This window comes from Chionomys nivalis, chromosome 24 (genome assembly GCF_950005125.1).
Source record: "Chionomys nivalis chromosome 24, mChiNiv1.1, whole genome shotgun sequence".
Taxonomy (NCBI): Eukaryota; Metazoa; Chordata; class Mammalia; order Rodentia; family Cricetidae; genus Chionomys; species Chionomys nivalis.
The window spans coordinates 5,971,980-5,986,829 of record NC_080109.1 but is presented as its reverse complement, the minus strand read 5'-3'; the positions used below and the strand labels follow the sequence as shown (position 1 = coordinate 5,986,829).

Here is a 14,850-nt window from a genome sequence, read left to right as displayed (position 1 = left end):
GAGGCCAATCTGGTGTACACTGAGTCCAAGATGGTCAGAGTTACATAGCAAGATCCTGTCTCAAAAATAAAACGATCAGAGCCGGGCGTTGGTGGCGCACGCCTTTAATCCCAGCACTCGGGAGGCAGAGGCAGGCGGATCTCTGTGAGTTCGAGACCAGCCTGGTCTACAAGAGCTAGTTCCAGGACAGGCTCCAAAACCACAGAGAAACCCTGTCTCGAAAAACCAAAAAAAAAAAAAAAAAAAAAAAAAAAACGATCAACTTATCAACTTTAGTGTTCAATTCTATCCAGCTCATGATGGTACAGACTGCTTCAAGTTCAGAACAGGAACTAGTTGGCCTTTGTAAGTCAAGTTTTCACAGATCCCAAACTAGCAGCGGACGGGAAGGAATCTTCACCACCTCGTACAGACAGTGGCAGCTACACCTGCTTCCCGTTCTTTTCAAAGACACTGCTGGCTGCTGCTAGCCGCGCTCCACATTCTTAGTTCTGATGAGAAAAAAGGGAAATCTATTGACAAGGTAAGCATCGTGTTGTATCTAGATGGTACGGCTCTCACAGAGCTCTGAGGCCAACAAGATGCACTGGGGATTGCCATTTTTTCAAAATGCAACATTAGACTATGTCATGAGGTGACACTGTATTCTCATACACACGGGTGGGATATTAAAAAAAAACAAACCAAAGACTTATTTGCGACAGTTTCATGTCACCAGGGGCTGCCCTGTAAATCCTGGTACTCCTGACTCTAGTGCTGAGATTTACAGGTGCCAGGTACCATCCTGGGCTTGTTTGTTGTTTTAAAGATAAGGTGTCATTCTGCAGTCCTGACTGACCCGGAACGGGCCATCTTCCTGTTTCTACCTCATAAGTTCTGAGGATACAGGAAGGTTTCACCTGGCCTGTCTTAATTTTTATTTATTTTTTTTCTTTTTTACTTTTTAGAGAGTTCCTCTTTATGTAGCCCAGGACAGCTAGAACTGACCCTCCTGGCTCAGGATACAACTGCTGGAATAATAGGCATGTGCCAAAGCTACCCATCTTATTTATACTTTAGTTCTTATTTTTTAAAAAAGGGTCCTAAGTTTTGCATAGCTCATGCTGGCCTGGAACTTGCATGGATCCTCCTGTCGCACTACCTGCTCAGTGCTGAGATGACCACGGCAGCTTTAAGATGTACATTTTAAACCAAGCCCATTAGGAAAAAAGTACTCTAATAGTGTATGGAGTTTTAACAGGAGTCAAAAACAGCCGCTTCTGGGTTCTCAACATCAGGGGGTTCGGACTCTTAGGTCCTAGACTGGGTCACTTACAATCTGTGGCCAAATGACAACCATATGGTAGTGTTAACAGGATAGCGGTTGTTGATTGGGAGTCACAAGTTTATGTCCGGCATCCTGACAAGTAATTTATGTCTTTAATCTGGTAGGAGAGTATTTAAAAAACACTTTTAAATTAACTTATGTATGCGCGCGCCTGAGTGCATCACACGAACTGCTCTGTAGACCAGCCTGGCCTCGAACTCACAGAGATCCGCCTTCCTCTGCCTCCCGAGTGCTGGGATTGAAGGTGTGCGCCACCACCACTCGGTTAAAGCAGGCGTTTTTGGTCCCATTTTTTAGGCGAGTGAACTGTTTCGGAGCGGCTCCTGCCCGGTCGTGGCAGAGCCGGGGCTAAGGTGAGTTCTAAAATCGCCACCACAGCGGCCGCCCGCAGGAACAGGAAACAAACAGGGCGGAAGCGGAAACCAGAGTACCGCTTCCGACGCCGTGCCGGAAGGAGCGTTTCCAGCGTGCCGCCCGCTTCGCACGCAGTGGCGCTGCAGAATTTGTCCCCCTATCGCGCACGTGCTGCCCGCGTCCTGCTTCCCGGCGCCTGCGGTGAAGATGGCGCACCCGTCTCCGGCAGCCAAGCCTTCCAACCCCAAGAACCCGCGGGTCTTCTTTGACGTGGACATCGGCGGGGAGCGAGGTGAGCGGCTCCCGCGCTCGGGGCCTCCCGGTTGCGCGTCTGCTCGGCCCCTGGAGTCGGGGCCTGGGGTCGGGAGGGAGCTGGCAGCCCGGATCCTCCCCAGAGCACGGCCTGGCATCCACGAGTTCAGGTTGCGCCTGCCCCCTTGTAGGCGATGCCTTGGTTCCCTCGGAAGTTTCTCGAATTTTCTGTTTCAGGCATCGTGGCGTCCCTTACGTTTGCCTCTTGATTTGTTCGCGCTTCCCAGCAACCTTTGCACCGCCGTTTATTGTAAAATGAAATGATTGGATGGGCGTGGTGCATAGTTCGGGGTGCTCTTTGGGTAGCTGGCTGCAGGCCTCAAGTCACTCCATAGGACCCTTGCCACACGCAATACATCGGGAGCCACGGTGTCGTTTGCCAATTAAAAGTGACTTGCTGCCGGGCGGTGGTGGCGCATGCCTTTAATCCCAGCACTCGGGAGGCAGAGGCAGGCGGATCTCTGTGAGTTCGAGACCAGCCTGGTCTACAAGAGCTAGTTCCAGGACAGGCTCCAAAACCACAGAGAAACCCTGTCTCGAAAAACCAAAAAAAAAAAAAAAAAAAAAAAAAAAAGTGACTTGCTTAGTGCTTTTTCCTCGTTCCTGATTGTAGCTGAAGTTCGAGTAGGCGATCGTTTCTGCTGTTTTGGCATCTTGCCATTGAGCGCCACAACTGTGTGGTTGCCTTAGATTCAGATCTAAGAAGTCTTAAGCCTGCGTTTCTCAAAACCTGTGGATCGCAATCCCTAGGTTTCTAACGACCACAGGGTCACATGTCAGATACTTACGATTCATAAAAGTAGCAAAATTACAGTTACAAAGTAGCATCAAAAATAATCTTATGGTCGGGGGTCATCATACCATGCGGAACTGTATTAAAGGGTTGCAGCATTAGGAAGGTTGTGAACCCGAGCCCTAAGCCCTTGAGAACCAGGTGGGGGACCTGTTACTTTAAATACGGCTTATTCTGAAACATGTTGCAGAGCTGCTGGCTGGAAATACTGGGCGGGGAACAAATATGAATTTCCATGTGCATTCCCTTTGTTTTGGAACTAAGGTTTTATTGTTACTGTCTTTTGAGTCGTTGGGAGCAGTTTCCACAGAGCACGGAGAGCGACTAAATTCTAAAAAGCCCAGGCAGCCCGACCATTCCTGTAGTATTTGTCTTCTGTTGGTTACATGGTGACTAGAAGTTCTTAACACGGGGCCACTGAGACAGCTCAGCAGGTGACAGTGTCTACTGCCAACCCTGACTGCCGGAAGTTGCCCCCTGATCTCCACACTGCATGCCTCAGCCCCAAACATAGAATAAATACTTTTTTTTTTTTTTTTTTAAAAAAAAAGCCTGATTAGTTAATGATTCAGGATTTTAAACCATTTGCACTCATGGTGTCCTTTCTATGCTGCTAATCAGCTGGATGCTGTAATTGGTTATAATCTCTGTAATGTTCAAATTCAGATGAAGCTCCCCTTAGACTAAATAGGAATATTAGAAAAATGACAATAAAACCTAACAGTTCCATGGCTGGGCTTATAGTCAAGGAAAATAAAGTGTGTATCACCCCTGTGTCAGTGCAGTGTTATTCCTAGTCAAGAAACAACAGCAGCCTAATGCTTATCAAAGCATGGATACCTGCAGTGTGCTGTGTACATAGACTATAGCTCTGCCCTTGAAAGGGAAGAAACTTCACTTAGACTGCATAGCTGAACCTCGAGGAGGTTAGGCTGAGTGAAGTAACTGTGGCAGGACCTCACTTTCATGGAATCTTTAAAAAGTTGAACTCAGAGAAGTAACAAGAAGGTTCCCTTTGGGGCTGGGGAGATGTCCGCCAAAGGATACATAATTTCATTTAAAGCCAGGTAAGCTCAAAGGGTTTGTTTGCAGCATTGTAACTACAGTTAATAGCATGTTGTTAAAGAGAGTTAAATGACCATCCAATCCAACCATGTGTTACTCCCTGGTTAGGTATACTGGTTATTCTCTTTTTATTTACCCATTTGCACAATGACGTGATTTCCTTTTCTTTTTCTTCAGTTGGCAGAATTGTTTTAGAATTGTTTGCAGATATTGTTCCCAAAACTGCAGAAAATTTTCGCGCGTTGTGTACAGGAGAAAAAGGCACTGGAGCCACAACTGGGAAACCTCTGCATTTTAAAGGATGTCCTTTCCACCGAAGTAGGTGTATAAACTTCTCTGGTTGTCCTGGTACAGATATCAGTCCTGCTCCTAGGAGCTGAAGAAGAGTGGAAGGTTGGGTCAAGGGTCTAAGGACTTAATTTCTTGATGGATGCTTGGACACAGGTGATAGATAGTTCAGTGTCATAGAGGCTTGGCTGTGAGCAGTGGAGTTGATTGTGAACACACTAAAGTTTATCTCCGGGGAAATGGACAGCCCAACTTTGTCTTCTGACTCTCCTCTCCCAACCATTTCATTGGGAAAGAAAAAGCATGAACGATAGATAAGCTGATCTTAGGTCATTTGACAGCCTGGGCAGAATCGTTTGAGAAGTCTCTGACTGTTCGGTGTCTTGGACACCCTGGTAAAGTGTGATTAAACTGCCCTTTCACATGGGTTATTTGAGTGTCGTCCTGGTAGTTTGTAGGTTCAGTAGTTATAAGTTCGGGAGCTCTATGCTCTCACCATTTATTTTTGCATCTAGTAAAAGTCTAAGTAAATAGTAAATGTTTATGAACTTACCGTTGTGGATAAATTACAGTATCGGTAATTTTCCTGATTGCAAGGAATTGAATCCAGGGTCTTACTATACCCTGATCTACACACCTACTCCAGTAGTTCAGTTTTCTTTCTTTTCCTTTTGTTTTTTGAGACAGGGTTTCTCTGTGTAACAATCCTGGCTCTCCTGGAACTAGCTTTGTAGACCAAGCTGGCCTCGAACTCAGAGATCCTCCTGTTTCAGCCTCCCAAGTGCTAGGATTGAAGGCATTTGCCACCACTGCCTGGCTTTAATTTTCTTAAAGATATTGTTAAGGAAAATGAACATTGATTTATTTTTTTAAATGTTTTAAACTTGGTTTACTTTCATATTTAATAAGATATAAAAGTATGGTAATAAAAATGCATTTAGAAAACAGTTAACAGGAAGGGAAAGGTGGCTGAGCAGGTAAGAGCACTTACTGCTCTTTGAGAGGACCTAAGATGGGTTCCCTGTATCCATGCCTGGTGCCTCACTACCTCCTGTAGGTACAGCTTCAGGGAATCCGACACCTGGCCTCTTAAGGGACCTGCACACACGTGACATATGTTTACATAGACCCACACATACCAATGACTAATGCTTAAAAGAAGAGAGAAAATAAGATAGTTAACACAGTAGATTTAACACTTTCCTAAAGCACTTGGCTAGAGTTGGAAACATGGCCCATGAACTTAAATCACAAGCTGGATGACTAGGCCTACACTGTTTTTACAAATGGGATTGATAAGACATATCTACTCTTAGTCTTGAATTTTGGGACATGTTAGACAGAGAATACTTTCATGATAAGGCCCCAAGAAATATTTTGAGTGCTGGGGTTCTGCTTGGGTAGAATTATCGAGGACTTTTCTGCATTTTTGAGAGGGGGAAGCCCAAGGAAGTGTGACATGGATACTTCCCAACTTGTGCTTCTTTTTCTCTTGGCTAATTGTGTGTGTTTATTACTACAGTGTAGCCACGTGCTGAGTCCAGTGAGCATGGGGTGGTTTCTCAGCACGTGTGAGTTTCCAGGTGCGGTCCTCATTGTATGGTCAGCATTGTTAGGGACAGTGCTGAGTGTTTGGCAGGCGTTATGGAGCAAGTGTCTACACAGTTTCAAGGAGTAAAATGCTTTGTAAGCAGTTCGTGTTGGAAGGGCACAGGTGATCACGTTTTAAAATGGAAGTAGGGTCAGTTTAATGATTGGAACTAGGTCTGCCTTCTGTGCTTCAGTGACAATTTTATAGGGAGATGCCTTTGAATTAGTTCAAAAACTAATTTTTGGGAGCCTGTGAGTAATAAAAGTATGCTGGGGTTAGCGCTGATGAGTGGAGGCAGGGAGGGCGAGGTGCCCTGCTGCAGCTGTGCTCGGGGCGCTGTCTTTATCTCTAGCTCACTGGTGAGCACTGCCGTGCTCTTCTGTTTTAGTTACTAAAGCCATATTCCTTTTCTGCAGTTATTAAGAAGTTTATGATTCAGGGTGGAGACTTCTCAAATCAGAATGGGACAGGTGGAGAAAGTATTTATGGTGAAAAATTTGAAGATGAAAATTTTCATTATAAGGTAAAGAAAAATTCTTGATTTTTCTAATATAAAACTTGTGCTTTTGAGACATACTTGCATTAATACACCAAGAAAAATATGTTTTGAGTGTGACCCAATTGCTCTCCTTCTGGAACTGGGGCCTTTTATGCCACACAGATGCTTCATCTCTCAGCTGCCTCCCTTTCCATATTGAGACTGGTTTTCGCCTAGTTGCTCAGGCCAGCCTTAGACTCACTGTAGCCCAGAACTCCCAATCCTTTTTACTTATGCTCCTTAGCAGCTGGGATGATAAACCTGAGTCAGCAGGCGTGGTATGGATTATATTTTTCTTTTTTTTTTTTTTTTGGTTTTTCGAGACAGGGTTTCTCTGTGGTTTTGGAGCCTGTCCTGGAACTAGCTCTTGTAGACCAGGCTGGTCTCGAACTCTCAGAGATCCACCTGCCTCTGCCTCCCGAGTGCTGGGATTAAAGGCATGCGCCACCACCACCCGGCTATGTTTTTCTTATACAAACTCATATTTGTGAAATGTTTCAAGGGTGTGTGATGCTGGGTGCGCATGAGCTCAGGTCTTGTGCATTCTTGGCAAGTTTTGTACCGCTTGAGCTGTGTCAGAGTTCAACACGCATCTTCAATGTAGAAAGGGTTTATCCAGAACAATTTTCTTTTTTAAGACAGTGTTTTGCTGTGTAATCCAGGGAGGTCTTGAATTTACCATCCTCCTGCATTGCCTCCTGAGGTTGGAATGGTAGATAAACTGTGCCATACCTGGCACAGATACAGACCTAATCCACTACCGTCAGTTTTAATATGCTTCAGATAAGCCAGGAGTTTTTAAGCTCCCATGGCAAAATTGATCCCAGGAAAATGTTGTCATTATTGTAAGGATGGTAACTTGTGCATCTTTATCCTTGAATCTGAAGAACAACAAAACCACCGCTAATACCCAGGATGTCAGGGGATTTCCACCTAGCGGATATGGTTAATGTTCGGGGTATATTGCACCATTCCCGTTTTAAGAACAGACATGTAAGTACAAAAGTAAAGCGATGTCTTTGGAAATGAGGAGTATAAGGAAGGTAATTTTAGGGTGAGTTGGAAAGAGAGTTTCTGATGCTTAGTTCTGTCACTGTGCCAAAGAGCTAATAAAAGATGAGAGGCTATTTAAAATACAAGGGACAGTGGGCGATAATAATACATAATATGCAAGTAAATGCTAAGTAGATTGATTGTATTTGTTTGTATAACTTTGGTAGGATTGACTGTCCTTTATATGAAATGCTTTATTCTAGAAATATTTCAGGTCTCAGAATTACTTGGATTTTGAAATGTTTGCATAGACTTTATAGGCTGAGCATCCCTAATCTGAAGTCTGAAAGTTGTTGCTCAAAAGTTTCAGATTTTGTAACATGTCTGACTTTGGTTTTCAGATTAGGAAAGTTCAACCTTTAGGTTGGAACTTGTGTAGACCAGGCTGGGCTTGAACTCACAGAGATCACCTGTCTCTGCTTCCTGAGTGCTGAGATTAAAAGCGTGTGGAAGTACACCCAGCCTTGTGATAGGAGACAGATCAAGTTAGTGGGGGCACTGAGGAGATTGGTGGCGTGAGTCAGGCGGCTGAGATTCTGCTGATTTGGGATGGAAATACAGATATCAAGATGACAATGGTGACAGCAACAGGGAACGGCAGTGGAAAGCCAAGCGTACGGTGTGGTAGACACTTGAAGTAAAGCACCGAACAGTGCTGTCAGGTATAACGTATTTCTGACCATCGCGTTGATGAAAAGATAGGCCTAAGGAAAAGAAGACTTGGCTGTGGTTTTGTGAAAATTCAGTGACCCTGAAAGCTGAATTGGATTTAGGTGGGCACTAGAGATGCATGATCAGAAAGTCAGTGCTGTGCGGAGTAGACAAGCTAAGCAACTCTTGCTCTTGAACGTGCTAATTGCAAGATTTTCTTCTTTTCTTTTCTTTTTCTTTTTTCTTTTTTTTTTTTTTTTAAGATTTGTTGTGTATACAGTGTTCTGACTGCATCCATGCCTGCATGCCAGAACAGAAGAGGGTACCAGACCTCATTATAGATGGTTGTGAGCAACCATATTGCTGGGAATTGAACTCAGGACCTCTGAAAGAACAGCCAGTGCTCTTAACCTGTGAGCCATCTCTCCAGCCCTGCAAGAATTATTATTTTTTTTGTATAGTCTCTGAGTTATTCATTTACCTGCATAAAAGCCATAAGATTGGAATTATTTTCCAAATAAGGGAAGTACTTCTTTGAATAACTTGTCTCAGTTTGGGAAAAGGAAGAGTCATAATGTAGGCCAATTTCTGATTGTGGGAAGACTGTACAGGTATTCCAGAAAAATAGTAACTGCCACAGAAAAGAGCAAAATAAATTGCTAGATGTCCTTAGTGTGGCATCGCCATCTTTAAGATTGAATTGAACTTGCAGATGGCCAGTTTATAAATACCTGCCTCTTAGACACTTTTGTTTTATCCATGTAAGTTTCTTAAAGTACAATGAGAACAGGGTACTTACACACTTAGAGTGAAATTGATAGAGAAGAGTGAGTTGTGAGCACTCCATCTGTGTCAGGTAAGTTGGGAAGAGGAAATGCGGACTAAGGCCTCTAACTTTGTTTTCCTTGTAATGATTTTTCTCTCTGCAGCACGATCGGGAGGGTTTGCTGAGCATGGCAAATGCAGGCCCCAATACAAATGGTTCTCAGTTCTTTATCACAACAGTTCCAACTCCTCATTTGGATGGGAAACACGTGGTATTTGGTCAAGTAATTAAAGGACTGGGTGTGGCAAGGATGCTTGAAAATGTAGAAGTGAATGGTGAAAAGCCTGCCAAAGTAAGTAACAAGTCACAGGGCGACAAGCCTACCTGCTTAGCTGCCATGTCAGAGAAGTGCAGCTTACACGGCTCGGATGACTGCTAGCTAGAAAAGGAGGAAAGAAAGAAGGTGGGATGCTTTTGCTGTAGGAGCCTGGATTGGCCACTTTTCTCTGAAACTTTTTTAAACAGTGGCTAAGAAGATTAGTTAAAAGGAAATCTGTTTATTTCTTTTTCCTTTGAAACAGCTAGACCTGCCTTTCCATGGATTGTCAGTAGTCCTTTTGTCTCTGCTAATGCTACTCGTGTGCTAGGGTTAAACATTGCCCAACAAAGAGATTTTAATTCCTGTTTCAGCTTCAGTGTGGTCTAACAGTGATCTGTGTAAGATTGCTGGAGTCTTCCCATACCCGAGAGGCTTCTGCGCCTGCAGTAATTAACTACAGCACATGCTAGAAAGAAGATAGTGAGGTCACTGCCATTTAACTGGAAGTTTGGTGTAGATCTTGTTACTTGATCTGTTTTTAGACCCTGTATAAATTGCTTAAGTGTTTCAGATTGTATTGTATTCTAAATACTTGTGAAGCAGAGTGAAAGAGAGACACATTAAGTAACAAGACCGCAGGAATTAGAAATACCTCATAGGAGGCAGCCAATCAGCAGTACATGACAGAAAGACTGTTGTCTCAGACAGCTTCATACACAGCAATGCAGTTCTTAGCTCACTGTGCTCGTAGCTCCCCCAAACAGTAAAACACTGAATAGTGATACTGTCGTATTAGTGGGGATGTACATAAAAGGAAATGACTGTAACTATAGCAGACAGGTGCAGTCTGACAGTAGTAGTAGTGTTGTATGTCACTCTGAGTTGTGCAGTCTTTAAAGGTGGACTTGAAGATATTTGAATATTCACTTCAAATTCATATTTTTGCAGCTGTGTATTATTGCAGAGTGTGGAGAATTGAAGGAAGGGGATGACTGGGGAATATTCCCCAAAGATGGCTCTGGTGACAGTCATCCAGACTTTCCTGAGGATGCAGACATAGATTTAAAAGATGTGAGTACTTTCAGATGAGTGCACTTTACTTACTTAAATGAAGTAGAATAAGTAGTTCTAAAAGCATGATCAGCTTGTCATGATAGAACCTTAGCCTTAAGTCCCATTGTTACTAACATCCAACGTATTTGTATTTTATACAGGTAGATAAAATTTTATTAATAACTGAAGACTTAAAAAACATTGGAAATACTTTTTTCAAATCTCAGAACTGGGAGATGGCTGTTAAAAAATATGCAAAGGTTTTAAGGTAATAAAACATTTTTAATAAATTTTAAGACTATATAAACTGAATTATTTTGAGGTAAGACTCAGACTCATGTTTAGCAACTTATTTAATAAAAAGCTGTATTGAAAGAGTTACATTTTTTGCTGGATGTGGTGGAGTACACCTTTAATCCCAGCCCTAAGAAGGCATAGGTAAGTGGATCTTTGAGTTGGAGCCTAGCATGGTCTACAGATCTCACTCCATGACAGTTCCAGGGCTACCAGGGTTACACAGAGAAACCTGACTTGAAAAAACAATAACCTCTACCCCCAAAAGAATTACATTTCTTTTGTTGCCCTGACTTAATTTTGAAATATTTCAAAAATCCAGAAAAGTTGAAGTGGGACTCAATTACATGTTTTTACTCTTTCAAAGATTTTAACTTGTTTTTGCCAAACTCTAAAGAACTCGTAGATAGCATATTTACTCCTAAGTATATCAGCACCTAATGTACTTGTTAAAGATCAGAGGAGGTCTCAATCACTTACTCAGTAAGACAGCATTAGCAATGTCAAATACATAGCCTGTTTTAGCCCCTCCCCTCAGCTCAGCATGCAGACTAAGATATAAGATAGGTATTTGGCAGTAATGCTGCTCTTTGATCATTGCACCCAGGGCATTTTCTTTTTTGACAGAGCTTTTAGCTCTGTCTGGCTGAAACTTGCTATGTATGTAGACGAGGCTGGCCTCAGACCACAGATCCACCTTACTATTCTGTGTGAACACCCCCCCCCCCCATTGGAATTCAGAGTGTGAGTGAGTCACTGTGTCTTTGTTAATTACTCATGTAAACGATTTATAGTGGATATCTTGTGTGTGAATGCATGTGCCATACATATGAGTAGAGGTCAGAGGACAACTTGTGGGAGTCAGTTCTCTCTTCGTGTGGGTCCTGGGATTGAACTCAGGGTATCAGGCTTATTTTTTCTTTATGAGACATCTTTTGGCTATGTGTTTTAAAAATTGTGTGTGAGTGTTTGTGCGTGTTTATGTGTGGAGACCACCTGTATCAAACACAGAATATTTTGATGTCAACACTACATTACTGCATTACCTCTTTCCACTGAATTCAGTCGTCCTAATGTAGGAATACAGGTTTGGAACATAATTGTATTAGAAGGTGTATAATATGAACCTGAATTGTACATAGTTAGATATGAGAGTTATTGTTCGTTGTTGCCATTGGGGGAAGTTGATGTTAAAAACTATCCTCTGGAGAAGCAGGGCTAGGAGTGTAGCTCAGTGGCAAGAAGGTGTGCTTAGCAGGCTCACAGCCCTGGGTTTCCTTTCCTGCATTTGAAAAACAAGTGTCAAGTATCAGGTATAATGCTGAAGAAGCGGTGCGAGTTACATGTTGCCTTTATTAATATGTTCTCTAGATATGTGGATAGTTCAAAGGCTGTTGTTGAGAAAGCAGATTCATCCAGACTGCAGCCTATAGCCTTAAGCTGTGTGCTGAATATTGGTGCTTGTAAGCTGAAGATGTCAAATTGGCAGGGAGCGATCGATAGTTGTTTGGAGGTAAGTCTTTGTGATGGTGAACCTTTGGAAGGAGTGTGATTTAAGGCAATAGTTAGAAAAAGGCAATGGTTCTTAATGTATTTTAGTTTCCTAGGACCTAGTGAAATTTTTGGATTTTCAATTCTTTCTGCTAATTCATTAATCTTGCTTTTAATTGTCACCTAATATGAACGAGGAATTCTGCTTTTCTTTCTCAAAGCGTGTTTCTCTGCTTATTTATTTGTATTACGAGCTAGACATATATGAACACAGCCAGGAATGATGAAGAATGCAGGTATGAGTGTGGTCATGCACACCTGTAATCCCAGCACTGTAGAGGTAGAGGTTGGAAGATCACAAAGTCATAGCTGTCCTTTGCTACGAGAGAGAGACCCTGCTCAAAAACGAAACTAGAGCATGTGTGTAGATACGCTCTTCTACCTGTGTGTCCTAAGTACAGTTTTGGCTTCTTGAAGCAGGATCTCATGTACTTCAGGCTGACCCAAAGAAGGTTTTCTTGCCGGCCTTTCAGTTGGTAGGATCAGACATGTTATCACCATGCTGTACTTGGTGTATTTTAATTTTATAGTTGGGTGTGCATGCACCGTGGTACATGTTCACCTTAATGTGAATAGCAGCAATTGAGCCTCGGTTCAGGCATGCGTGCAAATACCTTTTATCCACTGAGTCATCTCACTGGCTTTTATTTTTTTTTAAAGCCCAATCCTCAAAAGGCTTATGGATAAGACACAGTGAGCAGACAGTTTCTATTTGGTATTGAGACTGGTTATCACCGGGATACAGAGAAAGATTTGTTCTAATAAGGGCTATGCTTTGTTTTTGCACCTGTGTTCAGCAAGAGCTAAAGTGAGACCTACATGTGGTGTGGTAGGACTTGGATAATAGTCACAGGGCTGCCCTTCAGGCCCAGCCTTTCCTCTTAAGTAGATGGGATGAATGATAACAGGAAATGTTATTGTTAGAAGGGAACATGCAATAGAGGAAAGCTCACATATCCACTCTGGACTGCTTCACTTCTCCTGGGAAGCAGTAATACTCCATCTTAAGAAAAAATTCTCGCTGGGTGGTGGTGGCGCACGCCTTTAATCCCAGCACTCGGGAGGCAGAGGCAGGCGGATCTCTGAGTTTGAGGCCAGCCTGGTCTATAAAAGCTAGTTCCAGGACAGGCTATAGAGAACCCTGTCGTGAAAAAAAAAATTCTCAGGATTGGCTCTCTTAAGAGCTGTCATGTAAACAATATATTGCTTTAAAAATGTTATTTCGGGGGAGAGACTGTTAAAAGGTGCTCATTTTTGTAGTATAATTGCCCCCCGCCCCCATCCTTGGATTCTGTGTTCTCAGATTATGTAAGTAACTGCAGGTGGAATATTCTCTGATAAACATGTTATTGTCATCATTCCCTAATAAACATAGTTGGACAAGTAGTTACATGGCAATTGGGTGACTTATGTACCACTGGATTTTGGTTTTCCAGTGTTGGGCTGCCGTTGAGTTAATGACGGTATCAGAAGGCGACTGTATTTAAAATGTTTTCTAACTGGGCCCAGTAGAGCTAGAAACCAGTGCAGAGCAGCCTCTCCACACCCACTCAGCATCCTCTACTGGTAAACTCACTGGAGTAACTTTTAGATAGAAATATTGATTGTATAACTTTTTCCCATAGGCTCTTGAAATGGACCCGTCAAATACCAAAGCACTATACCGCAAAGCACAAGGATGGCAAGGATTAAAAGAATATGATCAAGCATTGGTAAATTTTGGTCTCATTGTTTTATAATAGATAATCGCTTAAAAGTCCTAATGTCTTATGTTTCTTAAATTCTCCCCCTTTCTGCCCCCATTAAAGGCTGATCTTAAGAAGGCGCAGGAGATAGCCCCAGGAGATAAAGGTAAACTGGCAGGTTTTGTCGTGAAGCTCATTTGTCCTTCGGAGGTGATCCTCATGAACTGAACACATAACCTTGATATATTTATTTATTCAGATACTGCAGAGTGCCTGTCACTGGGCCAGGCACTGAGTGTGTAGTAAATAGACCAGTATTTACGTCCCTCTCCTGTGCAGAGCTTACATTCTAATTCTGCTCGAGTGTACTACTAGCTCTTTAATACACCTTCACACTGCTTCTACGACCCTGTCTGTTGGGATGCAGGTTCTGTGACCTCAGTGCTGGTCAAAAAGTCAACAGTAAGATATAAGATAGAGTAATCATTGTAATTTTTTTTTAAAAATTATTTATTATGTGTACAGCATTCCTTCCATGTGTGCCCGCAAGCCAGAAGGGGGCGCCAGGTCTCATTATAGATGGCTGTGAGCCACCATGTGGTTGCTGGGAATTGAACTCAGGACCTCTGGAAGAGCAGTCAGTACTCTTAACCACTGAGCCATCTCTCCAGCCCTTAATCATTGTAATTTTAAAGCTCGGGACATTCTTTCCCTAAGCTGAATGTGGCTATGACCAGAACATTCTGTGTGTTGGGTATGGTCCGGCGTAGCTGTGGTAGAACGGACTTCCTCTGAGGGAAAGCGGATGACGAGTGTCTCTAGGTCTAGATATCTCTGCTAAAAATGTGGCCGTGGCATGGGATAGCTGTGTTATGACTGCACTGTTGTTTTTCTAGTTTTTTAGATGCTTTGAGAATTAATTCATTGCCTTTCTCCCCCCAGCTATCCAGGCAGAATTGCTTAAAGTCAAACAAATGATAAAGGCACAGAAAGATAAAGAGAAGGCGGTGTATGCAAAAATGTTTGCCTAGAAAGAATTAAACTGTGCTGAACTATTACATGTTGATTATATAAAAGATAATGTAAGTTACTGTCTACCTGTGATCCCTGATTCTTTGTCATCACTGTTTACATAGAAGTACTGACGTAGGTTCTTCTTTAATAAAGTGTTATGAAATGCAATTCTGTCTCCATTTTCATCAAGAATGAT

At 42.7% G+C, this 14,850-nt stretch overlaps 1 protein-coding gene across 2 annotated transcripts; it reads left to right on the top strand.

Moving 5' to 3' along the window:
* The first annotated feature begins 1,765 nt into the window (after nucleotides 1-1,765).
* On the top strand, nucleotides 1,766-14,827 carry Ppid (peptidylprolyl isomerase D). Of its 2 annotated transcripts, XM_057757134.1 has the most exons (10): nucleotides 1,766-1,973; nucleotides 4,029-4,169; nucleotides 6,147-6,253; nucleotides 8,902-9,090; nucleotides 10,006-10,128; nucleotides 10,272-10,378; nucleotides 11,776-11,917; nucleotides 13,581-13,667; nucleotides 13,764-13,806; nucleotides 14,583-14,827. In XM_057757134.1, exons 1-10 carry the CDS (start codon nucleotides 1,889-1,891, stop codon nucleotides 14,669-14,671), a joined length of 1,113 nt encoding a protein of 370 aa, XP_057613117.1. In that variant the 5' UTR covers nucleotides 1,766-1,888; the 3' UTR covers nucleotides 14,672-14,827. The 2 variants fall into 2 exon arrangements, with proteins under 2 accessions (XP_057613117.1, XP_057613118.1); XM_057757135.1 differs by lacking the exons at nucleotides 1,766-1,973; nucleotides 4,029-4,169; nucleotides 6,147-6,253 and adding an exon at nucleotides 6,305-7,261.
* The last annotated feature ends 23 nt before the right edge of the window (nucleotides 14,828-14,850 follow it).